General features: G+C 43.5%; 1 protein-coding gene across 2 annotated transcripts in view; it reads right to left on the bottom strand.

Annotated features, from left to right (window-relative positions):
• Positions 1–27773, bottom strand: part of MYOF (myoferlin) — a 157946-nt gene that overhangs the window by 107224 nt on the left and 22949 nt on the right. For both annotated transcript variants that reach the window (XM_081249981.1, XM_081249982.1), the window contains exons 4-5: positions 11761–11869; positions 8595–8682 (exon numbers count right to left, since the gene is read on the bottom strand). In XM_081249981.1, the coding sequence (XP_081106107.1) occupies positions 8595–8682; positions 11761–11869 (197 nt within the window). The remainder of the gene's footprint in view (positions 1–8594; positions 8683–11760; positions 11870–27773) is intronic.

Below are 27773 nucleotides of genomic sequence, written 5' to 3'. Positions count from 1 at the left end.
AAAATCAGGAGAAGGCTGGTATGGTATCATCAGTGTAAGTTCAAAAGTACAAAGCAGAACATGAGAGAGTAAGTTTCTAAGCATGAAAACATTTTGGAGATAATATGCTGATTTAGCTGGAATGTTGAATAATAATTTTGCTGGGTTTCTAACATGCTAAAAATTATATAAATAAATATCTGCATTCAACCATAAGCAATTCATTACCTTTCACTCTGATTTTTGGGTAAATGGCACTATATGGGCCCTGAGAATCTTCTGGAACAGTTCCAATACATTGACCAAAGCAAAGGTACCATAAAAGTGCCTGTAACCAAACAGTGATGCAAACACAGGCTGGCAGGGCAATTCTGGCAGCATCTACCTTTGACTGAGGGAGGCTGTGAGCCAAGCTAGGAAATGCTGCCCAAAGAGCTCTGTCTGGATCAGGACAAGACAATGTTAACCAGGTAAAATGCTCAACTCCATGGCTTCTCAAAGTGAGCTCGATAATCAGCCTTCATCAGGATCTCCTGGAAGTTTCTGTTAACCATACAAGAAGATTGGGCAGTTCCCCTAGATCAGCTAAATTAGACCCTCTGGAGATAGGTGATGGCAATCTGCACATTTAAAGACTTCCCCCGATGATTTTTACTATGTCTCTAAAATTTAAGAACCACTTGTTTATTATCATCACTTTGACTTTCCTAAATATCCTGGGGGGTGGTGGGAAAATGGCCTAATACCATCAGTTTGCTGGACAAAGCCAATTAGAGACCTAATCGTGGAAACAGTGCCTGCAATGATGTTCTAACACATTGATCATGTTCCAGGGCAGCTCTGAACAAGACAGTCCCTTGTTCAGAAAACTTCCCATGGATCCTCAAGGTCTGTTCATCAAGGACAGATGTCCCAGTCTGGCACTCCCGGCCCTCAGGAACATGTTTCCTTTTATTACTCCTCTGAATGAATCAGTCACTTTGGCCTATACACTAGTGTTCACCAAAATGCCCCTAGTGAACAAAAATTTAAACCATATCTATTGCTCATCCATCATTCACTCATTCATTCGTTCATTCAATCAACCATGCATTTATTGGACATTGTGGTTTTCCAAGTGCTGTACTAGGTGGTAAGGATACACAGTTGAAATACACAGCTGAAAAAGCACTTTCTCTAAGAAATTGTTTCCCACATAATTAGCTTAGTCTTCCCTTGAGGAATTTATTAGATGCAGCTCTGACCTATAGTTATTCATGTTTATATCTTACCTTTCTACTGAAACACAAGCTCCTGGTGGCAAACAATACCTTTCTCACCTCTGTATGCTCTACAGACAGGTATCAGTAAATGTTTTCTGAACCAGAGTGAATTTAACTTCAAGCAAAGTGACTCTGGTGTTCATGGAATGAAATGAATTTGAAGTGTGGCCCACTCTGGCTATGAATGTTTCCTGTCTTTTTTTCTTTTTTTTTGCACTTCTAGCATTGAACAATGTATACTTTTAACAAATTGTTCTTCAAAAATAGATGTGAGACTTTAAAAGTAGTTTATTCTGGTCACCGGCATGTAGGCTCCAGTCAAGCTAAATGACATCTGGCAAATCAAGTCGGCAAAGTAACAGGTCTTCAGAAGGTCAAGCCAGTGGTCTGAGTCAGCCCACCCCTCTGTCATGGGAAAAGTCTCAGAGGCAGGCAATGAAAAGCAGACCTTCTGACACCACACACTTTCAGTTAAGCCACCTATACCCCAGGCTCTTCAACCTTTGTCATTTTGAAATAAGAGCTTCAGGAAAGCATTCCTTAAAAGGGAACCCCTTAGATACAAATCAAAGACCTGATCCATGAAAGCAATCATTGATAAGCTGGGCTTCATTAAAATTAAAAACTTCTGCTCTGTGAAATACAGTATCAAGAGAATTAGAAAACGAGCCAAGAAGTGGAGGAAACATTTGCAAAAGACACATGTGATAAAGGACTGTTATCCAAAGTATACAAACAACTCTTAATCTTGAAACTCAACAATAGGAACTTCCCTGGTGGTGCAGTGGTTAAGAATCCACCTGCCAATGCAGGGGATATGGGTTCGAGCCCTGGTCTGGGAAGATCCCACATGCCACAGAGCAACTAAGCCCATGTGCCACAACTACCGAGCCTGTACTCTAGAGCTCATGAACCACAACTACTAAGCCTGCGTACCACAACTACTGAAGCCCATGTGCCTAGAGCCCATGCTCTGCAACAAGAGAAGCCACCGCAAGTGAGAAGGCTGCACAACGCAATGAAGAGTAGCCCCCACTCACCACAGCTAGATAAAGCCTGCACGCAGCAACCAAGACCCAATGCAGCCAAAAAAGAAGTTAATTTTTAAAAAAATTAACAATAAGAAAACAAACAACTTGTAAAAAATGGGCCAAAGACCTTAACAGAAACCTCACCAAAGATATGCAGTTAGCAAATAAGCATATGAAAAGATGTTCCACATCATATGTCATCATGAAAATGCAAATTAAAACAATGAGATACCACTACACAGCTATTAGAACGGTCAACACCAAATGTTGGTGCAACAGGAACTCTCATCCATTGCTGGTGGGAATATAAACTGGTACAGCCACTTCAGGAGGCAGTTTGGTGGTTTCTTACAAACTACACATACTCTTACCCTATCACCCAGCAATCATGCTCCTTGGCATTTATCCAAAGGAGTTGAAAACTTAGGTCCACACAAAAACCTGCACACGGATAACCTGCACACGGAAACTTATAGCAGCTTTACTCATAGTTACCAAACTTGAAAGCCACCAAGATATCCTTCAGTGAATGGATAAATAAACTGCAGTACATCCAGACAATGGAGTATTATACAGCACTAAAAAAAGAGCTATCAAGTCATGAAAAGACATGGAGGAACCTTAAATGCACATTACTAAGTGAAAGAAGCCAATCTGAAAAGACTGCATACTGTATAATTCCAACTCTGTGATATTCTGGAAAAGGCAAAACTATGGAGACAATAAAAAGATCAGTGGTTACCAAGGGTTGGGGGTGTGTGTGGGAATAGACGAATATGCAGAGCACAAATGATTTTTAGGGCAGTTAAAATATTCTGTATGATGTGATGATGATAGATATAGACCATTATACATTTGTCCACACCGGTGGAACGTAAAATACCAAACGTGAACTCTAAGGTAAACGATGGACTTGGGGTGATTATGATGCATCGATGCAGGTTCATCCTTTGTAAAAAAAAAAAAAAAAAAAAAAAAAAAGCACCATTCTGGTGAGTGACATTGATAATGGGGAAGGCTATGCATACGTGGGGGCAGAGGGCATTCTGGAAATCTCTGTATATTCTTCTCAATTTTGTGGTAAACCTAAAACCTCTCTTAGAAAAGAGTCTTAAAAAAACAAAAAACAAAAACACACGAACCTCTGAGGTATTCAATTCCCATGGTCTATGGTCATAATTAGTTTCTTCAACTTGCAGAGGTGAATTTTCCTGATAATCTTCACTTTTGTGTTCTATCATTAACATTTCAAATTTCTTCTTTGCAGATCCCACTATGTGGATGGTAACCTTTAAAATCAATATCAGTAGTGGTGAATAGTGGTTATCATAGGTTGGGACTATGAGAGATTTGTATGTTCTTGTGTCTTATATTCCCTGTGATGTTTATATTTTTATAAGCAGATATGCTTTTGAACTCAAAAAACACCCCCAATGAGTTCATGTTTTAAAATCTGAAAAGATCTATTGATATTTAAATTAGAGGGAGTGGACTCGTTACTTTTACACAAAATGGTAAAGATTTTTAAAGAGTCAATTTAAGGAAAGTGAAAAAAAACAATTTCTTGGCCAGATGTTCTGTTTATGTTAAGGTCTGTGATGGCAGGAGGTGTAGCTGCCTTGCTGTTATTTCTGTCTCATGTTTATTGCTCTTATTTCCCCCAAGACTGTAAGGTGTTGGTTTTTTTTCCTTAGTGTCTTCCCTAACATGGAGTTGTACTAAGTACTCAAAGATATCTTTGCTTAGTTGAATTGTCACATTAAGACAAAAAAAGTTTTATCTTAAAACATCCAGATAGGGACTTCCCTGGTGGTCCAGTGGTTAAGAATCCGCCTTCCAATGCAGGGCACGCAGGTTAGATCCCTGGTCGGGGAACTAAGATCCCACATGCTGTGGGGCAACCAGAGAGCCACATGCCACAACTACTCAGCCCGTGAACTCTGGAGCCCACACACTGCAACGAAAGATCTCACATGCTGCAACTAAGACCCTATGCAGCCAAATAAAAAAAAAGTTTAAAAAAAATCCAGATAATCTAGGACATTAAAAGATTTTTTTAAGTTTCTTTTAGCCAGATCATGAAATCATTATTCACCACGCCACCAGCTGTGGTGAATGTTAATCTCATAGAACAAAGATGGCACTTCCAGATCAAAGAAACCTGTTCATTTTTCAAATAAATAAATTTCACTCTGTCATTTCACACTTAAACATAAAATTGCCCTGCGAACACAGCTCACTTGCAGGCCAGCACTTGCTAACGTTCTTTGAAATCCAAATAAAAGGAACCCAAGTTCTGGCTCATTTCCTATCTCCATCCAGCAGTATCAGGTATTAAAAAGAACTTCTGAGGCACACCTTGGCAAATCAGCTAGCTTCCTAAGAGGATGGGGGACTCAGTCCACAAGCACTGTTGGAGCTTGACTTGTGCTGCCAAGACAACCCACGAGGTGAGGAGAGTAGCCTTGGGCAAAGGGAGCCTGGATGGCAAGGGTTTTCTCCCCAGTGGGTTTAAAATTTCAAGAGTTGGTGCTTTTCTCATTTCTAAGGAAGCAGTCTTTGCTCCGGGGAAATGGCGTGTTTTCTGAGCTTGGGCTTACAAGGGTCCATCTCAGGAGATGGGACCTCCCCCTATACTCCCAACAGCTTGATAAATTGCTTATTCTCAAAGTCTTCCTGGTCCATTAGGACACAACCCACCCCCCTTTTTTAAGATATTTAACAAAAAAGCATTTAGTCATCTCAACATGACTCTGAGCCAAACCAGATCATTCTTTTCTAATAACTCAGCTTCTTAGAGGAAACAATTTGAATGCCCATACAGACTGTGGCACTCAACTGAGCTCATAACTACAGCTACCCAGAATTGTTTTTGTGATAATAATAATAATAAAGACCACACTAAGGTAGAACTTACTCTATGCCAGGCACTGGGCTAAGTGCTTTCTATGCATTATCTCATTTAATCCTTACAACCACTTCATGATGTGCTACTGTCCTCCCCCACCTTACAGTAGAGTAACTAAGATTCAGACAAGTTTAGTGACTTACCCAAGGTCACATAGCTAATTAACAATAGACACAGAATCTAACCTAGGCTAGTGTGACCCCAAAGCCCTTTCTCTTATCCATAATGTTACACCTTCAGAAAAAAAAAGTCTTGTCTCCAAACCTGGACTGAAAGTTCCTGGAGGGGAGGAGCTGTATTTTTTTTTTTTTTTTTTTTTGCGGTACACGGGCCCCTCACTATTGTGGCCTCTCCTGTTGCGGAGCACAGGCTCCGGACGCGCAGGCTCAGCGGCCATGGCTCACGGGCCTAGTTGCTCCGCGGCATGTGGGATCTTCCCAGACCAGGGCACGAACCCGTGTCCCCTGCATCGGCAGGCGGACTCTCAACCACTGCACCACCAGGGAAGCCCAAGGAGCTGTATTTTAAAGAATTACCACCCTCACTGCAGCACTGAGCAATGGGTGAGGAAACCCAGCAACCAATTTCTTTACTCCATAAATACTAAGAAGTTGTGTGATGCCAGTTCATGTAAACTATAAGTTTACTCTTTCTACTTGAGTGAACCTCAGTGCTATTTTTTTTCCTAAAGGCCTGGCTCGAGGGGTACCTCAAAAGGGCCCATTTAACATTTTGGCTCTTGAAATGGAATAAACATAATGAAACTGTCTTTTATCTCCCAGTATACAGGGCTGAATAGTGTCCTCCCAAAAGACTTGCCCATCTGTAACCTCAGAATGTGATCTTATTTGGAAATAGGGTCTTTGTAGATGTAATCAAGTTAACCTGAGAGGACACTGGATTAGGGTGGGCCGAATCCAATGACTGGTGTCCATATAAGACGTGAGAAATTTGGACATGGACACACAGAGAGAGCACCATGTGAAAACAGAGACACACAGGGAGAACACTGTGTGATGACAGAGGCAGGGACTGGAGACATGGGTCTACAAGCCAAGGGACACCAAGGATTGGCAGCAACCACCAGAAGCCAGGATACAGGCATGGAACAGGATTTCCCTTAGAGTCCTTGATTTCAGACATCTGGCATCCAGAACTGCGAGAGGATACATTCCTATAGTTTGAGCCACCCAGTTGGTGCTTTATTACAGCAGCCTTAGGAAACTAGTAAATAGGATCTGGCTTAGGAAAAATATCAGTGTGAGAAAAGGCACCCTGGTCCTCCCAATTCAGAGGCTACACCAGATAGCCCACCAGCTGGGGCTGCCTTTTTGGGCCCGTAAGTTCCTACTGTCCTTCCGAGGCTGAAGCAAACGCTGGTGACAGCGGACATCGGCGAAGGAGAAAGAAATTAGTCGGACCACTTGGTTCAGCCCCTGCTGGCGTGCTGCTCAGGACTGAGCTGTTTGCTCTGTGGTGTGTCTGTCATCACTGCTCTGGCAGCAAAGGGAGCCACAGATGTTCTCAAGCCACCACAGGGCCCTTGCAGGGCCAAGAGCGTCTGAGGACAGCGCAGCGTGCCCGTGGTGCCGGTGGGCAGGGGGGAAGGCAGAGCGCGTTGCTGATGTGCTGGTACCCTTATAAGAGGTAAGGGGCTATGTCAGTCCCAAATGTCCCCAAGGAAGAAGGGGCCAGGTGACCCATGCTGGACACACAACTACGTGGTCAATGAATGGGCCCAAACCTTAATATCGGGCCATCTGTGGGCTGGGCGAGCAGGGGCAATGGCTGGGTTGGGGCTGAGGCAGACAAGAAGTCACACAGGAAGGGGGCAGAGACATCACAGGGCAGGAAGGGAGGTGCTGCCACAGGTGCCAAGAAGACCCCTCAGGTGGCCAGAGAGCTGAGTTCAGAACCAAGAAAAACTCAGAGAAGCCAGGACTGGAAGAGCCAGGCCTGGCAGGAACCAGGGCCAGGGTGCCCTCCCAGGAAGAGGGATTTCAAGGCGAGGCGAGTGGGCCCTCCCTCCCTGGGGTGCACGCCAAGGCTGGGAAGACGGGGGCGTCTGGTGAGACCCCTCCGTTCAGAGGAAGCCACAGAGACACGTCTAGCATCCCGTCACCCTGGAAAGACGCTAAGGGGAGGTCGGACTCAGCTGCGTGAAAGGCCTGACTTGTAGACTGCCCTCCACCCGCGGCCCAAAACCCACCCCAAGTCCCACGCCCCAACCCCATCCAAAGCAGCACCTGATGGCCCTGAATGACCCACAACCCACGTCCGTGAACAAGGAGCACAAGGTGGGTTGTGCGGCAGGAAGCACTTGGTTAAAGGACCGAGGGGCTGTTTGGAGGCAGGAGGGGGTCAGTCAGGGCCAAGGGAGAGAGAGGCTCCAATCCAAGGGCTCCGACCACGAGACTGGCGGCTGAGAGCACAGCCTGGTGATGGCACATTTAGGAGGTGAAGACACGTGAAGAGAGTACAGGCCACTCCTGAGACTCACAACCAGGCAACAGTGTATGGGGTGCAAGCTACAAACCCAAAGCAAAGCCCTGCCTGGGGCCTTCTGCTGGATGGGCTCACGTGAGGCTGCTCAGTCATGTAACCAAGCAGGACCCTATGAGGCCTTCCCAGAACAGACCCCGCCCATGTCCTCTGCCTGCCTTTTGTCTGTAGAAAAACTTTAGTCACAGAATAAATTTAATCAGAGAAGTGAGAAAATGCAGAAAGAAAGAACAACAGTCAAGCAAGACAAAATAATAATACTTTAGCCGTTAAACAAAGTCAGGGACCTTTAGTTCTTCCTCAAGGACTACAGATACTATTCTGAGCCGTGTCATTTGAGCTGTTTTGCGGATACTGAAACCCCCCACCAGGTTGAAAAAGTTAACTGTAGGCTGTCCACAAGCACGCAGACCCCAGACCCGTTGGAAACAGCAGGTTGATGATGCTGACTCCCAATTACCTCACCACCAACCAATCAGAAGAATGCCCACGAGCTGATCACGCCCTGCTCCTTGAACATTATAAGATTCCTCACTACCCCCTCCAGGGTGGGACACACAATCTTGAGGTCATTAGCCCCCTGTGGCCCTGTTTACCTGGCAAACCAATAAAGCTATTTCTTTCTACTTCACCCAAAACTCTGTCTCCAAGATTTAATCTGGCACCGGTATTCTGTCACCGAATTTTGGCAACAGTAAAGGACTGTCTCGCTGTCCCCTCTCCTTTGAAGGGCATTTGATAAACTCTTGTAATGTCCAGTCAGGGCTGATCCACCTGCCTCATGGGGCCCTGTCTAGGTGGGCAGGGAGCTACAGAGAGCATAGTGACAAGGAGAGCTTTCTTGGAGAGTCCTTGTGTGCCATTAGTAGATCCCCCCTGGTGTAGGCTGGGCCTTCAGGAGGGTCAGCTTACCTCCCAAGCCTGCCACGCTGGTCCCACTGGGGTCATTCGGATGTGGAGTTGAAGGTGGATCATAGCCGATCACCAGGTCAATGGTGGCCTGGGTAGAAAAAATTCATTGCAGACAGAATCAGTGCAGGGCATCAGAATGCTATAGACTCAACACAAACCAATTCAGCAGGAGTAAAAGTTCTAGCAGGGCTGAGCAGGGGGATGGGAAAGTGAGAAGAGAAAGAGAGAAGGATGACACACCCTCCACTGTTTATAATCTTCCCACCGTGTGAGCCCAGGTGGAGTGGGCGCACCTGGGAAAGCAGTTACCTGGTACAGGTTGCCAAGTGTATCATTGCTAAGGGGCAGCCTCATAACTGGAGGAAAGTTCTGTGACAAGGAAACTTGTAACAAACCTCCTTCCTAGGCTGGAGATGGCCTCCAATCACAGAATTACAGTCACAGAGGATCATTCTAAGTATTTAAGTTTTTTGTTTGCTCATTGACGTCTTTGTTAATTGCTGAAATTTATTTTCACACTTCTCTCCAAAAAGAATTTTAAGCGACTAACAAAAAGTTATAAAACGATATGATTCATAAAATGGGGTTCAAAAAAAGGGAAACAAGTCTGATTAAAGAGAAAACAAAGATGCAAAACATGAAGTTGAAGATAAGTGCCATCCCTCTTGCATTAAATATGACCCCAAGTTGGCTAGAAGCCAAGGCAAGAAGGAGAACATAAAATGTTATACATAACCTTTCATTATCAGAAAGGAAGAAACATACCAACTCGTTATAGGAGATAAAATTATTCCCATTTTAAAAATCTGAGTTAAATTTCTCACGTGGGGCATTATTTTAGGGCAGAGTTTCCTATACTTTCATATTTTGTGAACCGATAAAATTTCAAAAAAGTTTGCGAGGGGGACTCAACATAGGGTCGCCAATTTTTATTTTGCCAAACACATGCCCTCAACTACCATCTACTACTATAATCATTTCATAAAGGACTTTTAACAGCAAAAGTGAGGAAGGATAAACCTCAAAATAAAAGAAGTCCTTTGAAAATAAGAATGGCACACACACACACACACCCAGGTTATCAGACAAAATACAGGATATAAAATTTGGAACGTATTTATACTACAAAACTGTTCATTGTTTATCTGAAATTCAAATTTAAATGGGCATCCCACACTTCCATTTGCTACTTTTGCTACACCTGGTAAACTCTAACACACACACACACACACACACACACATACACACACACAATTGCCCTGTCTGCTCATTAGTAAATACTCCCTCATGGATCAGCACATTCTTTGCCAACTTAAGAACTATGACCTGGGAGACACTGAACAGGATAATAAATGATGCCTCTGACAGCAGTTTCTTGGCAAATATAGAATCATAAGAGCAGCGTCTCATGGCTACAACCAGGCCACAATAGGAACACCGAATGCAATGAGGGGCTCAGTTGCCAAACTTGAAGAATCCACCTTTCACACCCTAGAAGAGTCCATGAATGGCTCAACCTCTGTATCAATGGCTTCCCAATAACTTCAGGATCCTCAGAGGTGCTCCAGGCCCTCTTACAGGGGTAAGGGGACACCAGGGGGCCAGGCCTGAGGCCCTCACTCTTCCTTACTCCATTCAATGCCTACAATTCTGCCATTTCAGCGTTCTACATATGCTTTCTCCTCTGCTTTAAAGAGGAAAAAACAGCCAGAAAAATCACTGACTTGTACCATCTTCCCTTAGTATCATTTCTCTCAGCCAGTTTGGGGTAGATAGACGACAGCTGACATTCTGAATTTACATTTTATGATTAGAATGCTAATTCACAGCAAACCTATATGTTTTGGAGACTAGACCAGCAAACCTGACATTCCTAATGGACATTAATGCATTCTTGCCTTCAGGGATGGCCTCTTTTAAATTTTCTCCCTTTGCCCAGGCTCCCAAGCAAAATATTGACAAATTGTTTGGAAAACGAAGGGGTCAGAGGTTAACAGGGCAAGCATATTAGCTTTATGAGTGCTTGTTAGCAATCTTAAGAAATCTGAAAGCTGTGATGCTAGAGTCAATTTTTTTTCAAGTGCACTGGAAAAAGAGTCTCTCTTCTGGTCTCATATCAGACAGTATCAGTGTGTACTTGTTTAGAGAGGCTGTGATCAGAAAACATTCAGCTGCCAATGGAATAATAAAGACCCTGGGGACCTCCTTGGTGGCTCAGTGGTTAAGAATCCTCCTGCCAATACAGGGAACACGGGTTCGAGCCCTGGTCCGGGAAGATCCCACATGCCGCGAAGCAGCTAAGCCCGTTCGCCACAACTACTGAGCCTGAGCTCTAAAGCCCATGAGCCACAACTACTGAGCCCACATGCTGCAACTACTGAAGCCCAGGAACCTAAAGCCTGTGCTCCGCAACAAGAGAAGCCACTGCAATGAGAAGCCCGTGCACCACAACAAAGAGTAGCCCCCGCTCTCCGCAACTAGAGAAGGCCCATGCACAGCAATGAAGACCCATCGCAGCCATAAATAAATTAATTAATTAATTAAATTTTTTTTTTTTTCTTTTTGCGGTATGCGGGCCTCTCACTGTTGTGGCCTCTCCCGTTGCGGAGCACAGGCTCCGGATGAGCAGGCCCAGCGGCCATGGCTCACGGGCCCAGCCGCTCCGCGGCATATGGGATCCTCCCAGACCGGGGCACGAACCCGTATCCCCTGCATCGGCAGGCAGACTCTCAACCACTGTGCCACCAGGGAGGCCCTAATTAAATTTTTTAAAAATCATGATATTAACATCTTGATATTCTGGTCTAATATTAATGAATTACCTTCTATAGAATGCTTCAAAGAGTATCTGATACACAGAGCTATACTCACCATACAAATGTTAACAACCAAGTGAATATGCCCAGAGCTGTACCAAGAGAGGGTCCCACTCACACTATAGCATTCTGCCATAGAAAATCAAGTTTATCTACTTTGTAGTTCTGTCAATATGAGTACAGGATGAGGCCATATCATTTGTAAATGCACCTATTTATCTCAAAACCAGTAGGGAGAGTGTGTGTGTGTGTGTGTGTAGTGAGCTACTTATAATTTCACACTCTTGTCTTAATGAACCTTTGCAAAACCATCTCACTTCAAAGCCATTCAACAAGAGGGAAATGCTCACCCCAGTCTCTTGCCCCCTTTCGTTTAGCAGGGAGATCAGTTTGTAGGGCAGCGATCGGCTCTGGTCACCGATCAGGTCTTTCAGGGCTACGGTGGCCGTGCCAATTAACCTGCAGGGGAAAGGAAAAAGCGCACAGTAACCCACATAAGAGGCATGTTTCCATTTCCACACTGGATCTTCCAATCCTCTTCCTATTCATCTGCGAGCATTAAAATCACTCATAATGAAGCATGGGCCATTTTGTGCTCTCCCTAGCAGGGTATTTTGGCAGTAACCATCACACAGCAGCCACCACGTCTCCATAACAAGCAGTCATTTCAAGAGTCAAACTATGGTGCCTGTGAAATTTCAAGTCACAAATGAGATCGATGGGTGAGAGACAAAGACTGAATATAACCTCGAAGAATACAGCAAGAGAGAAAAGTAGGACAAAGTTTAGGCATTCTTCTGTAATGGACATTTAAAAGGACTCATAAAACATTGTCCACTGTAATCTGTTAATATGTTGTGATACAAAACAAAAGGGAGTTTAAGGTAGCAGAGGGAATTAAGGTTGCTAATCAGCTGACCTTAATATGATTAGACTGGGCCTACCCAGATAATCCAGGATTGAAATTAGAAGAGGGAGACAAGAGTCAAGAGACTTGCAAGAAACACTCAACAAGCTGTCACTAGTTTGAAGGGACCACAAGCCAAGGAATGCAGGCGGCCTCTAGAAGCTGGAAAAGGCAAGAAATGGATTCTCCCCTAGAGACTCCAGAAGGAATACAGCCCAGCTGACACCTTCATTTTGAAGGTAAGCCCACTGGACTTCAGACCAGTAGAGCTGTAAGGTGGTAAATTGTGACGTTTTAAGCCACTAAGTTTGTAGTAATTTAAAGCAGCAACAGAAAATTAATACAGGCCTCATGCAGAAGTTTTTCTCACTTTCACCTTATTTCCTAAAATTTTTTGATTTTTGTTTGTTTGTTTGTTCTGTTTCCATCATCCTTCTTGTAGGTAGTAGCAGTAGTAAACTTCATCTCATGTAGGCCATGGTCTTCAGAGACTGGCTAATTGATTTAGTAATGGGCTGAGGAAACCACACAAGAGCATAGAAAATCTAAGCTTCCACCTGGGCCAGGTAACACATGGTTCAGAAGCTGCTTTGGTGTAACAGATACCTGACCAAGTGTGAAAGTCCGAGTCCAGGTTAATGGAAGAGCGTTAGGAATTCACTGACTCAGTCCTGGGCACTGATGCTGTTTGATGTGTACAGCCTCAACGTAGAAGAAATGACTTAAAAGTGCATAACTTGTAAATTTGTCGATTGATTTTCATTTGAATAGTATCATATAGTAAAAGTGGTATAGGAAATAATTTTAATGGAAATAGTTTTGTGAAATAAAGGCCACTTGGGAACATTTGATCAATAAAAAAAACCAACATTGTCCACTGTAAAAACATCCCCCCAAGTAAACCTTCTTGCAGTGTAAATAGGTTGCTAGTTTACTGACGGGGTAACTTGCTAACTCACATGCTGTGGAGCATCATTCAAAAGTTGGATGTGTGCACTTCTTTCTCTTCCTGGACCCCAAGGGATTATATTCAGCCTCTACCACTTACCCATCCACCTCTTATTTTTTTGTTGTTATATTCTTTCATTTGTTTTATTTTTTGGATTCCACAAATAAGTGATAACATATAGAATTTTCTTTCTCTGTCTTACTTCAGTCACTAAGCATAATACCCTCCAGGTCCATCCACGTTGTTGCAAACAAGAAAATTTCATTCTTTTTTATGGCTGAGTAATATTTCATTGCATATATGTGCCACATCTTTTTTATCCATTCATCTGTCGATGGACACTTAGCTTGCTTCCATATCTTGGCTATTGTAAATAATGCTGCTATGAACATTGAGGTGCAGACACCTTTTTGAAATCGTGTTTTCATTTTCTTTAAATATATACCCAAGTGGAATTGCTGGGTCCTATGGTAACTCTATTTTTAGTTTTTTGAGGAACCTCCATACTGTTTTGTATTGTTTTGTTTTTACAGTGGCTGCACCAATTTACATTCACACGAACAGTGTAAAATGGTTCCCTTTTCTCCACATCCTTGCCAACATTTGTTGCTTGTGGTCTTTGTGATGACAGCCATGCTGACAGGTGTGATGTGATATCTTATTGTGGTTTTGACCATCTACCTCTTAGTGCACATAGCATACTGGCACAGAAGTACACCTGTGTCCCTCCTTACTACAGTGAAGCTCCTGAAAGGCAGGGATTGTTTCCTGTTCTGTTCATTCCTCTAACCCCAGTGCTTGGAACATAGTTTGCTTATTAATAGATATTTACTGAATGAAGGAAAGAAACATTTTTGTAGTTAGGGCACATGATCAAAAAAATTTATAGAACACACATCCCCAGGGAGTTGGTCAATATAAAAGTGTAACCTGTGGAATATAGTCTGTAAATTGGGGTTAGAATGCACAACATGGTATGAGAGTGGGTGAATTTAAGGAGTTCCCTTTGTGAAATGCAATCAAAAAGCAAAGAGAGTCCAGGGTGTGCTCTCAGTATAGATACTGAAAAAGGAAAAGAGAAATAGTAAGAATTTTTAAATGCTATTTACTTATGTCTTGTCTATATTTGCAGCGACTTATACTAACAATAGCAGATATGATAGCCTGGATTATCGTTAGCATAAAGTTAGAAAACTAAATATCAAGTCCTCAAAATGATAGGAGAGATTCCTTATACCAAAAACCCCGTGGTGAAGAAACCGTAGTTGAGAATAAAAATAGCTCTGGGCTGTCAGGCAAAAACAATAATCAGGAAAGATTCCCCCTGTGGAGAAATATTCATTTTATTTTAAAATGTACATTTTGTTTTAAAATCAGGAAGTGAAAGTTGATGTCAACATAGACACATTATTTTTAAACTGACATGTATCTGTATTCTCATCCCCCACTCGGACCTCAGAAATAGGACCAGATTGTAGATTCAGGGTCTGTCATCCAACCACATACGTCCAGTGACTCAGAATAAGTGACTTCACTTTCTGTGAATAGGTATATTATATCACACAAGACCAGACATTGCTATGATACCCTGTTTCACACAACTAACCCCATGATGTGAACAACTGGCACAGGGCTTCTTGGAAGAGTGCACTGACTTGAAACGAACACACCCAAGATTTTCAACAACCATGATGGATTCTGCTCTCTTCTAATATCACAAGTAGAGTCAGAAAAGAAAAATTTTGCCTCCAGAGGACTGAGTGCACTTTTCAGCCCTTTTAGGTCAATACAGAAATTAGGTCTCTCTGTCAATGCTGAGAATTGATGGGACCTTTACAGAGTAATTTTTCATACCTGAGTATGTTCACTCCGTATGTTAGTATCTTGTTTGGTTTTGTTTTTTTAACATCAGTATGTTTTCTTCTCACTTGGGTTTTTATTCCCCTGATATATTGAGGACAAGAGACTACCCATGACTCCATCTCCACCTGATGAAACAGAGAAACCTCCCACACAAGGTGAGAACCCCTGGCAAAATCTCTTCCACATCTCTCTCAACTCCACAGGGTGTGAGCTTCTCTCTATGGACTTCTCTCCATGTTTTAAGACAGCAGGCCACAGGGTTGGTTAATTCGGTTTTTTTCAATAAGAACAAAACCTGGAAAGGTTTAAAAGTTATCTGGGGCTTCCCTGGTGGTGCAGTGGTTGAGAGTCTGCCTGCCGATGCAGCGGACGCGGGTTCGTGCCCCGGTCCAGGAAGATCCCACATGCCGCGGAGCGGCTGGGCCCGTGAGCCATGGCCACTGAGCCTGCGCGTCCGGAGCCTGTGCTCCGCAACGGGAGAGGCCACAACAGTGAGAGGCCCGCGTACCGCAAAAAAAAAAAAAAAAAAAAAAGTTATCTGACTCGTACTCACCTTGGAAAGACATGGAAACACACTGGATTTTACTCTTCACAGTTCCATGATTCATAACCTAACTTTATGATTAAAATCATAACATTGTACACTTGAACATGTACTGATTTGCTTTTGCTAAAGCCAAGATGACCTGAATCTCTATCAACAATAAATAATCCCTGGAACAAAACAAAAAACACAGCATGCAGGGATGATACTGAAGTGGAAAGAGGGCTAACCTGGGTTGGACCAGCATTTATCAACAGCAGCACTGCTGACACTTTGAACTGGATAATTATTTGTTTTAGGGGGCTGTCCTGTGCCTTGTCAGATGCTCAGCAGCTTCCCTGGCCTCTACCCACTAGAGCATCTCTACACATTGCCAGTTGTCCCCATAGGCAAAATCACCACAGGCTGAGAACCACTGGGTTAGACAATTCCTGTTCTACCCCTAACTCTGTGTCCCAACTGCCTTTGAGGACTTGGCTAAGTCACCCAAATCTCTGAGCCCCCTTCATTATCTGCAAATGAGTAGATTGAAAGAATTCCTCAGACCCTTTTTAGCCCTGAAAGTCTGCTACTGGCTTATATATGTGATGTTCCTATGTATGTCTATTCAGAAAACTCTCTCATGTTATACATTTCTTTTCTCTTAAAGCCTTTGTTTATTGATTTAGGGGGAAAAATATCCTAGAAAATGTCCATAATGAACAATCCAGAATACTAGGCAAGTTTTCTGCCTTCAAAGGTATTGGCCTATAACATCAGGAGTCAAACAAATTCCCACAGGGTGTCAGGAGGAAAGTTTAGGCCAATAACAGAAATGTGGAATACAGTGAATATTAGGTGAGACAATAGGGAGTGGTGGGACTTGTGGCTAACTGGGGAGAACAGCTTTGCCTAAAACACAAAACCCATCTGCTGGCCCTTTATGGCCCTGAATGGTTTTACAACCTCCATTCTGACTCATCCAGTATCCTCTGCTTTCCCCTCCCCATGAGAGGGTGTGAGAGGATGGTAACAAATAACAGACCAGGAATGGAGTGAAATAAAAGAAGCCAATCGTGAAGTCTGGTCTCAATTCCTTCTTTCAGAAACCTTTAGTCCCATTTCTTAAGATTTGCTTTTTCATCATAAAATTCTTATGCTTGTGGGGGTGGGGTGGGGGAGGGGAGGGAGACGTCAAAGAAAACTTAAATTTCTTTTTTCTGAAGACAGTGCTTGTTTAGATGAAAGCCTAGAAAGACTTTAATCCACAAAATATTTTTAACGGCTCAGTGAGTTGAAGAAAAATGTAAACAGTTACAACTTCTAAGATCTTTCACTGTAAGTTGAAGAAAACATCCCCTATGGGTGTCTGAACTCTATAGGGCTTTGAAGGCAAGCCTGGCCTGGCCTATTTTCTATGATGTTGCTTGGATACAAAACACAGTGAGAGACTGGGAAATGATGACTTGGCCTCCTTCACAGGGAATAAGAGTTCAGTCGGACCACAAGCCAATTTCCTTTAAAGAAGGTGATACTAAACCAAGACCCTTTTTCTTTCATATTACTAATGTTATAAATATGTTAAAATATTATGGTGTGAAAGTAATGGGGAAACTTTTGCCCTGTGTTTTCATGGAAAAATAAGAGTCTCCCCATGGGCTCCACCCAACACTAAAATGGATGGACCACACCTCAAAAAGAAACTTATGGTGCAAGAATAATAAACAGCAGATGTATTCTGAAATGAAGAAAGAGCCAGTCCTTCTCCTATTCCTTTCAGTCCACGAACGCCCATATAGTTTGTTGTTGGTTCTCTCTGTGACATCAAACTAATTCTAAGCAATGGAAGCAACTACTTGAAAATTAGATGTTAGGTTTGGGGGAACTAAAGAGTTTAACTGTAAACTAGTCAACTCGATCATGCAAGTGTTGGTTAAGAACTTTTGTTTCTTTCTTGTTAAAACAGAGTCTAGTGTGTTTAAAAGAGAAATGGAAAACGTTTTCCCCTTTGGCCTGGACGCAAATGTTAACAGTCGCATGCCACTGTGGTGAGTAAGGGCTTTGCTGGCTGAGTTCTTAATAAGGGAACTCACATCTAGCGAGTTGTTCTTCTGTGCAGCAGGGACCCAGCCCACATGGATTACTGGGGGAGAGTTTACTGGAAATTCCCTCATGGAGGAAAGGAAAAATAAGTTGGAGGCTGGAAAGTCACACATTGCTCTCTCAGCTCCCAAGGACTGCAGAACTACCAACTTCCCATCCTTCGAGGGGCAATAACAATCCCCAACGGGGCTGGGGAACAAATGCTTTTCTGAGTGGCTCCCAGGTCTCCTGCAGGACCATGACTCGCCTACCCTTTGAAGCACTGGGCTCTCAGCCAGCTGGGCCTTGTCGTCTGCGCCAGGCCCAGAAGGCCAGTGGGGATGCTCGGCTGGGTCCCATCCCCTCCGCAGACTTCTCCCTCCCCTAGGCCAGTATCAGTGGAGCTCCTCTCTTGGCTCTGAGCCAAAAGGAGGGAGCGCCAAACCCTGCACCTTGCTTTCTACCAGATGAGGGGAGAGGCAGGGGCAGCCATGGCAGTGAATCCTATCACAGGGAACCCCAGAAAGCACCTCCCCGGGTCTCCCATCCACCTCACCTGTGGGGAACCCTCCGAGTTTCCCAACCAGCCCACCCTTGCACTCTGGATTAGCTCCTAAAACTGCTTCTCAGAATGTGGTTCCCCAGACTTCCCTGCAGCAGAATCAGCAGGGCGGGTACAGATTCCCAGGACCCTGAGTCAGACTTTTTCTTTAGTTAATTCTTATACCCAGGAAGTTTGAGAAACAATGGTCTAGAACAGGTGGAGGGGTGGATGGAGGGCGGGGGTAGGGAAGGCAGCTGGCAAAGCCAGACCTGGGGAACAGGGAACACGTGCAGTTTTCTAAAAGTACCTTCAATGTGATAATACAGGTTCACGTTTGAGAAATGGACATAGCAATCAATTATTTAATAGAACAAAGGAGAAAGCAAAACTCCATCAAAGTCTACTCGGCAGGCCTAGTTACCTGCGCCCTCCCATAGCTTCCCATCCTTACTGCACACCAGGATTGTCAGAGGACCCTGAGGCCTTTGTCCTGTTCATCACAAGGGAGCAGGGGTTTTAGAAAACCTAGAAACTCCTAGTCCACACAGTGGTTCCCCAACCTAGCAGTGTACAAGCCCCCTGAGGTGGAGGTGTAACAAACTCCATGCCCAGATTTTGGAATCACTGAACTAGCCTGGAGGCTGTGGCAGTATCTGCAGGATTCAGGGCCAGCCTTTGCTGCAGATGGCATCACTTTCACAGGGGAAGGAGCTGAGTGGAAGCCCAGGTCTCTTCTCCAAAGCCCTCCTGGGCAGCGAGGCTACAAGGCCAGTGGTGGGTTAACTAGCCTAATGCCTGGCATATAGAAGATGTCTAAGAGTTAATTTCTTGAATAGATGACTGTAACCTGCTATTTTGCTATTTGCTCTTGACCAATTCTCCTGTTCATTCAGTCCTCAAAGTTCTGGCTCTATGCTTGCCCATTCTGGACAGTTCAACAGAACTCCCAGGCTCCGTCTCTGTCTAATGCCCTCATCCTTTAGACTCAAGGCAGTAGTATTCACTCATTCATTCATCAAGCACTTGGACCTTATAAAGTAAGGGGGACAGCATAACATAGTGACTAAGAACTTGGCGCTAGACAGAGCTGACTGATTCAGACTTATCCTTGTACCACAGATTTTGTAACTTCTCTGAGCCTCTGTGTCCTCATCTGCAAAGTGGGGATAATGACAGCTCCTACCTAACAGTATTGTTGTAAGGATTAAAAGGATAATCTGGTAAGTGCTTAACATCACTTTTCATTATTATTTCAGACACTATTCTGGAAAAAGGGATCCTAAAATATGGGGAGGGGGAAGGGTAAGCTGTGACAAAGCGAGAGAGAGGCATGGACATATATACACTACCAAACGTAAGGTAGATAGCTAGTGGGAAGCAGCCGCATAGCACAGGGAAATCAGCTCGGTGCTTTGTGACCGACTGGAGGGGTGGGATAGGGAGGGTGGGAGGGGGGGAGACGCAAGAGGGAAGGGATATGGGAACAGATGTATATGTATAACTGATTCACTTTGTTATAAAGCAGAAACTAATACACCATTATGAAGCAATTATACTCCAATAAAGCTGTAAAAAAAAAAAAAAAAGGGATCCTAAAAACAATATGACTCCAAGTCAGTACTTGCAGGGAAAGCTGGTCTGAACTCATGCACAGCCTAAATCACAGGAAGGCGGGTTTATCTATGCGGAGTGTGGGCAGGTGGGCATGAATGAACAGATAAGAACCCTTTGTAACTACCCACAGCCATTTCTATACAATCACTGTGCAGAGTTCTTAAAACCAATCCTTTCTCTTACGTACATCAAATAGCTCCCTCCCCACCGTCAATGCTATATATACACTGTGAATCTGTTTGGAAAACAATTTTTATTTTCAGGATTAGACCAGAAGTAAACTTCAGCTGTAGATGAATTCTCATAGAATCCAATTAGTCGAATCTGAATGCATTTTTAAAGCCATAGGTCTCATAAAACGTTTCATGATAAAAGAGACCCCAGAGCAAATCCTTATATGAAAAACCTTTCTAAACCAGCGCACGTGTACGTGCGTGCGCGCACACACACACACACACCCTGTACCCTTTTTCTCCCCTTTTCCCCTGCTTCATTCTTCTTCATCATATTTATCACCATCTGATAAACTATATGTGGATTTACTTGTTTATTGTCTGTTGCCTCCACTCAGATGTGAGCCCCATGAAAGGCATGGAGTACCCCCAGCGCCTAGAGCAGTGTCTGACACACAGAAGCCATAAGCAAATATTTGTTGAATGAATAAACTAACTGATACATCACTGAAGATAGTCCAATGACCTTGCAAATGATTTATAGGTTATGAAGCTTCCTCTCCTAAGAGATGTTCCTCCAAGTACAATCAGGAGATAATTACAGCTCTTATTATGAAATATCTTTCTCTTTCAGTCTCTTTGGGTGTTTCTCACCAGGGCTGTGATCTCCCCAAACAGCGGGGTTCAGCCTCTCCAGCACCCAGAGCCAGCCAGCCCAGACCAGCTTTGACCTTTGCATAGCTTTGCTGCTCTGTTGAAAAAGCGGAACTAAAAATAAATCAGAACTGGGAGTTTTGTTCCAAGTACCATCTGCCTCTGGCTTAGACTTTCGCACAGCCCGAGAAGCTACTCCAGGTAGAAAACCTGCCTCAACCCTTCTCACCAACCACACTGGGGAAAAGGAGAGGTCATGGGGACCGCCTCAATTAATCCCACTGCTATGTTTACACATGGCACTGGCAGAAGCGAGTCTCACCACTAGGGGAAATAAAAGTATTAAAAGCTTGAACACAAGGTCTTTTGTATACCAGTAAACAAAAATTTCTCATAAGCAATACCACACCGTCCCATCAAATTAATTTCATTCCAAACCACAGTCTTTCTGTTTTCTCTAAGCAAAAACAAAACAAAAACAAAAAACCCTTGCCCAGGGAGTTAGTATATTTCATAACCCAGACTTGTCCTTTTGCTTTTTCTAATTCTACAGCCCCCAGTACCATCCTGTGTGTAAGTGTGTGTGTTAGTTATGCTGTGCTCTCACTTTCACATCCTGGCACTCTGGCCCTCAACACACACACACACACACACACACACACACACACAGGAAATAAACATTGGAAGGTCTGAGGTTAAACTCTGGATTTACGAGGTTAAATCCACGTGCTTCCAATCAAAGAGCTGGGTGACTTTAAGCAATTTGGTGAACCTCTCTGAGCCACATTTTCCTCAACTCTAAGACGTCAGTAAGCCTGTCTGACTCAAAGTCATTATAAAGATGAAAACCGACTGCGTGTGGAGCAGTTTTAGCACAATTCCTGGCCCATGGTAAGCCCACAATAGATATTAGCTATTATGTTGCTCATCAGGAAATTTAAGTGATTTTCTTCCTTAATTATATTAAATTTGCCCTTATGTCTATCACTTACTGAGGAAGTATTCCAGCCACCATCATGAAGATGAAGAAACTTGCCAAAAGCCACCCAACCAGTAAGTAGCAGAGCCAAAATCCAAACTAATCTCATGATCATGCAGCTGACCACTTGCCCACATCACCTCTTATGCAAGAAGTCGGGTAAATTTCCTCCTAGGTATATTGTGAGGTCTTCGGTTATCTTCTTCTTACATTACAGCAAAGCAGACAATTTACCTTCAGAGGATGTCTCTAACTTTGCCGTGCATTTGTGTGGGGTATATGTGATGGTTTCAAATGCACAAGTACACACACCCATATGGAGGGGAAAAATAAGAGTACTAGGAAGGCAAACTTTTAGACAGTTACAGTCATTTTATATCAGACATTGTAATTCGCATTCCTACACGTTCAATTTGGATCTTTTTTTAATACCTTCCACGTCTCTACTTCACTTGCTCAAGCTTTCCTCTACCTTCCTTAACCTGTGGAATACGATTATAACACCTGTTTCATTGTCCATACCTACTCATAATATCATCTAATAGTGTATCTGTTTAATAATGATGTATCTATTTTTTTCTTCACAATACTGAGGTAAAATCCTTCTGAGTACTCTACCTTATGCTCATGAGTTTGAAGGTTTTCTCACTCTGGATGGTGGGAGCATTAACTATTCTCAGTCCACAGGTAGTTTCCTCACTGACCAGTCCTCACCCGAGGAATCAAGCGGAACCCTCTGCAAATCTCTGGAGCTCTCTGCGTGGGTGGTGTGTGTGTGTGTGTGTGTGTCCACGCACGCCTAGCTCTAGGCTCCCACCTGCACCTCCCCAACTCTGGGAGACAACCAGGATCTTCCTGTCCTACAATGCAGCCTGGAAATGCTCTCTAGGCATGAAGCTGGGCACTCAAAGGGCTCAGCTCATTTATCCCCCTCTCTTGGGGATCACTGTCCTGTGCTGCTAGTGTCCAGTATCTGAAACCACTGGGGCATGTATTTCATCTACTTTTTCGGTTGTGTCAGGTGAGAGGGTAAATCTGGTCCCTGTGACATCACCTTAGCATGAGCAGAACACACACACATACACAGACGCACAAACCTGAAAACTTGTAAAAATCTTTCATTCCTATATTTCCAGGTTCCTGAAGATGCTTCTTCTTTAGGAACTCAAGCAGAGTGACAGCAGGGCCAGTTTGCCAAGAGATCAGGGTCCCAGCCTCAACCCCTCTGAGCCTCAAGTCTCATCTCCACTTCTCGAGGTCATTGTGAAGATCACATGAGATGAGATATATTCTCTGAACTCATCTTGTTCATTGCAGGGAATGAGCTTAAGTGACTTATTACTCAATAGCATAAAATGCCTGCTTAAAACATTTACCTAAGAAGGAGGTACCAATACTCTGACAATGAGTGGGGGTGTTTTGTTTGTTTGTTTTTTGGCAAAATTAGAGAAAAAATTTTAAGCCAGGGAGTTCCCTGGTGGTCTAGTGGTTGGGATTCGGTGCTTTCACTGCAGTGGCCCGGGTTCAATCCCTGGTTGGAGAACTGAGATCCTCCCACAGGCAGTGCGGCATGGCAAAAAAAAAAAAAAATTAAGCTAAAAGATAATCATTCCACCTCCATTTTGGTCCCTATAGGTGGTCAGAGGTTTTCAGTGTAATGGAAAAGTCAAGAGCACAGGTCTGAATATAAATGCTGACTCTGATACATACCTGCTGTGTGACCCTAAGCAGATGACTAAACCTCTCTGAAAAAAAACTGGGTATCTGTGAGGATTAGGTGGGATAATGCATTCAAAGGGCTCATTAAGGGATGGCCACATTGCCTGTCTGGAAAGGGAACTCTCATTCTTCAGCCACTGGGAAAATCCTTCCACTCTGACATTTCAGCTAAAAATACCATTTCATGTTCATCATGTGACCAAGAGGCTCCTCTAGCTCTTCCCTCACCCTCTTTCAGTCCACACGGCTGGTTGGATGACTGTAAAATGAGGAAAAACAGAGTCTGCGCAGAACAGCCCCACCAGCTCGCAGCGCCTAGGGAGGGACGTTGCGGATGCACCAGCACTGTGCGTGCTCAGACTGCCCGGTCCAGTCCCTATGGGTGTGGGCACCATGCTCAGGCAAACCCAGGCAGCCTGGTGCTGTTTGCTTACATGCCCTGGGGCTGCAGACTCTGGAGTGAGGGCCCTATTTACACAGCCAGTCTCCATGGCAACAGCAAAGTTCACAGGCAAGACATTCCTTAAGCCTGTAGAAAAATTCTCTGCCCCCACCCTGTGCTTCCAGGTGAGGGAGACGTTCCCACACTGAGCAGTGAGCACAGCCTCAAGGCCAAATCTTTTTTTTTTTTTTTTTTTGCGGTACGCGGGCCTCTCACTGCTGTGGCCTCTCCCGTTGCGGAGCACAGGCTCCGGACGCGCAGGCTCAGCGGCCACGGCTCACGGCTCACGGGCCCAGCCGCTCCGCGGCATGGGGGATCTTCCCGGACCGGGGCACGAACCCGCGTCCCCTGCATCGGCAGGCGGACTCTCAACCACTGTGCCACCAGGGAAGCCCAAGGCCAAATCTTTAATAGAAAAGCCAAGAAGAAAATACGAGACCAAAATACACAAATATTTTGGACAAACATACCTAAAATATTGCCCTGCTGTCATCCAAGGGCCCCACTGTGTTTTCAACAGGTATAAAATAAATATATAATGTCCTCCCAGTAGTTTTCCCTGCTTCCTAACTGGTTCCTACATCCAAACTCCACACAGAAAGCCCAAGCGCTACATGAAAAATGTAAATAAGATCATACTCAGTACCCTTCAGCGAACTTCCATCCTACTAGGAATGAAATACAAAGCTTGCATCGTGGCTCACAAAGCCATGCATGTTGTGGCTTTGCTGATCTCATCTCCTTCCCCTACCCCAGCCCTCTGGCCTCTTCGATCTTTCTCCAACACCGAGGTATACTCCTGCTTCAGGGCCTTTGCACTTGCTGTTCTCTCTGCCAAGAATATTCTTTCCCCCCCCCCCCAGAAAACTGCATGGCTCATTCTTTCACTTTATTTAGGTCTCTGCTCAATTGTCACCTTATCATCACCTCCAACGTCTCCCCACCCTCAGTAACCATCCTCTTACTCTGCTTTAGTTTTCTTCATGGGTTATGACAGTTTCCTCCTTAGACTACAGCACTTCAGAGTACCTGATCTATTACATACTTCTTCATGTATTTGTTTGTTTTGACTCTCTCTCGAGGATGTAACATTCAAGAAAACAACAACTTTGTTTGAAACATAGATGAGAGCTCCCAGGCCAGCCTGCCAGGCTTTACTGCCATGTTCAAATAGATGAGGCACAAAGTGATGAGGCCTGAACCAGGCTGCTGGCTGTGGCCACAAGTAAGAAGCATGTGGCACAAACAGTGGAAAGAAAGAGAAGTAAGATTTGGCAACAGATTGGATAGGAGGTAAAAGGGAGACGATCCACAGAGACCTGAGGTTTTGAGCTCAGTGGTCTGGAGCTGTGCTCTCCATTGTGATGGCCACCCGCCACACGTGGTGAGGGAGCACTTGAAATATGGCTGGTCTAGACAGAGATGTGCTGTTAATGTGAAATACTAAGTCTTTGAAATCCGGTGTGTAAGAAAAAAATGCATGTAAAATGTCTCAGTGATTCTTAAAATATTGATTAACATAGTATAATATTATCATTTCTATGTGTAAATAAAACATATTATTAAAATTCATTTCATCTGTTTCTTTTTGTTTTATAACATGGCTACTAGAAAAATTTTAATTACATATGCAGCCTGCACTATATTTCTTTCGGAGAGGGCTGGTCTAGAATATAAACAGTGGTACCACTTGCAGAAAGAGGAGAGGAAAGAAGAGAAAGAACTATTATTAGTAGCAGATAGGAGGCTACAGTGAGGCTTAATCACCCGCTTCCCCAGAACTTTGAAATCTGGTAAATAAAACTGCCCTCTGGAAGTTGGGGTGGGGGATAGAAAATCATATAATTGCTTCAAAGCTGAGATGTACAGCATAACCTTAAAAAGCTAGAATGGTTTTTCGATCCAAGAGAGTAGGGCCAGAATCTACCAGAATGTACTTATATAGCTTAAGAAAAAAATGCATCGGTCACAAGGGGCATCAGTCAGCCATGAAACATGGAAGAAAGGATCTCATGAACAGTGACATGGGCAGTAGCTATCAAAGCCTGTGCAGGCTCTTGGTCTGACGCCATTAAGCAGAAGACCCCAATGACTAAGATGACCATCTAATTTACTGTCCAAATCAAGCCACTGTTGACAGCAAAAGTGACATCATAAATCATTGTGCTGGGACAACAAACCAGGGCTATCCAAAGCAAATCAGAGCATATGGCCACCTTATCTCAACTAATTCATTCTAATTTACTGCTCTCATTGCAGCCTTCTGATCATACCAAATGTACCTGAGACTAAGACATACATTTTAAAATAAATTCACATTACTAAAACCTGAGATGCTTCTTACAATTGATGTGGGCATTTAATATCAGGCTTCTTCCCCCCCGCCCACCACCCACCCAAACGTGTTACTAATTTAATAGTACATCTTACCGTCAATGATATCTTACAATCAAAGATAGAGAGTAATTTGGCTTCCCATGTGAAATGACATGAAGGAAAACAGACATTTCTCCAAAGAAGACATACAGATGGCCAAAAAGCACATGAAAAGATGTTCAACATCACTAATTATTAGAAAAATGCAAGTCAAAACTACAATGAGGTATCACCTCATACCAGTCTGAATGGCCATCATCAAAGAGTCGACAAACAATAAATGCTGGAGAGGGTACAGAGAAAAGGAAACCCTCCTACACTGTTGGTGGGAATGTACAATAAATTGGTGCAGCCGCTGTGGAAACCAGTATGGCGGTTCCTCAGAAAACTAAAAATAGAGCTACCGTATGATCTAGCAATCCCACTCTTGGGCATATAGCCAGAGAAAACCATAATTCGAAAAGATACATACACCCCAATGTTCATTGCAGCACTATTTACAAGAGCCAAGACATGGAAGTAACCTAAATGGCCATCGACAGAGGAGTAGATAAAGGAGATGTGGTACATATACACAATGGAATATTACTCAGCCATTAAAAAGAACAAAATAATGCCATTTGCAGCAACATGGATGCACCTAGAGATTATCATACTAAATGAAGTTAAGTCGGACAGAGAAAGACAAATATCATGATATCACTTCTATGTGGCATCTGAAAAAATAATACAAATGAACTTATTCACAAAACAGAAACCGACTCACAGACTTAATAGAAAACTTATGGTTACCAAAGGGGAAAGGTGGGGGGGAGGGATAAATTAGGAGGTTGGGATTAACATATACACACTACTATATAGAAAATAATCAACAAGGACCTACTGTATAGCACAGGGAACTCTACTCAGTACTGTAATAAACTATATGTGAAAAGAATCTGAAAAAGAATAGATACATGTATATGTATAACTAAATCACTTTGCTGTACACCTGAACCTAACACAATACTGTAAATCAACTATACTCCAATACAAAATAAAAAATTTTTTTAAATTCATTAAAAAAAATTCATGAATCAGAGAGTAGGAATGCCCTCCCCAACCAGGCAATTTATTTCCATTGGAAAATAACAAGTATTATGGTTTTAAGAATTGTTCTCTTGTGAGTTTAGTTAGTTTGAATTGATAACGTAAGACTGCGTTCCAAGTCTAAGGCCAAAGTCTAGATCAAGGACTGGGGTGAATTTACTGAGGTCATTCTGTCCCATGGGAACCTCAGCTTTACCAAGGGGACAACTCTGTGTGCCACCAGTGGGCACCACCGTGACTCTTCCCCATCTGAAACTGGCAGGGGCAGTAAGAGTAGGAATCTGGTTTGGATCTGTTGGGTCTAAAAAACCAGCGAGACGTTAAAATGGAAGCAGGGCTGGAAAGAGAAGCTGAATGAGACATACATGGGTTATACATAATCAGAAGAAGAAATGATTTTGTTTGTGTCCAATAAAGCTACAGTTTGGATAAATCATCAGTGCCTATAC

This window comes from Mesoplodon bidens (genome assembly GCF_964165515.1).
Source record: "Mesoplodon bidens genome assembly, chromosome: 1".
Taxonomy (NCBI): Eukaryota; Metazoa; Chordata; class Mammalia; order Artiodactyla; family Ziphiidae; genus Mesoplodon; species Mesoplodon bidens.
The sequence above is the reverse complement of the archived record's forward strand: the minus strand, read 5'-3'. Positions and strand labels throughout refer to the sequence as shown.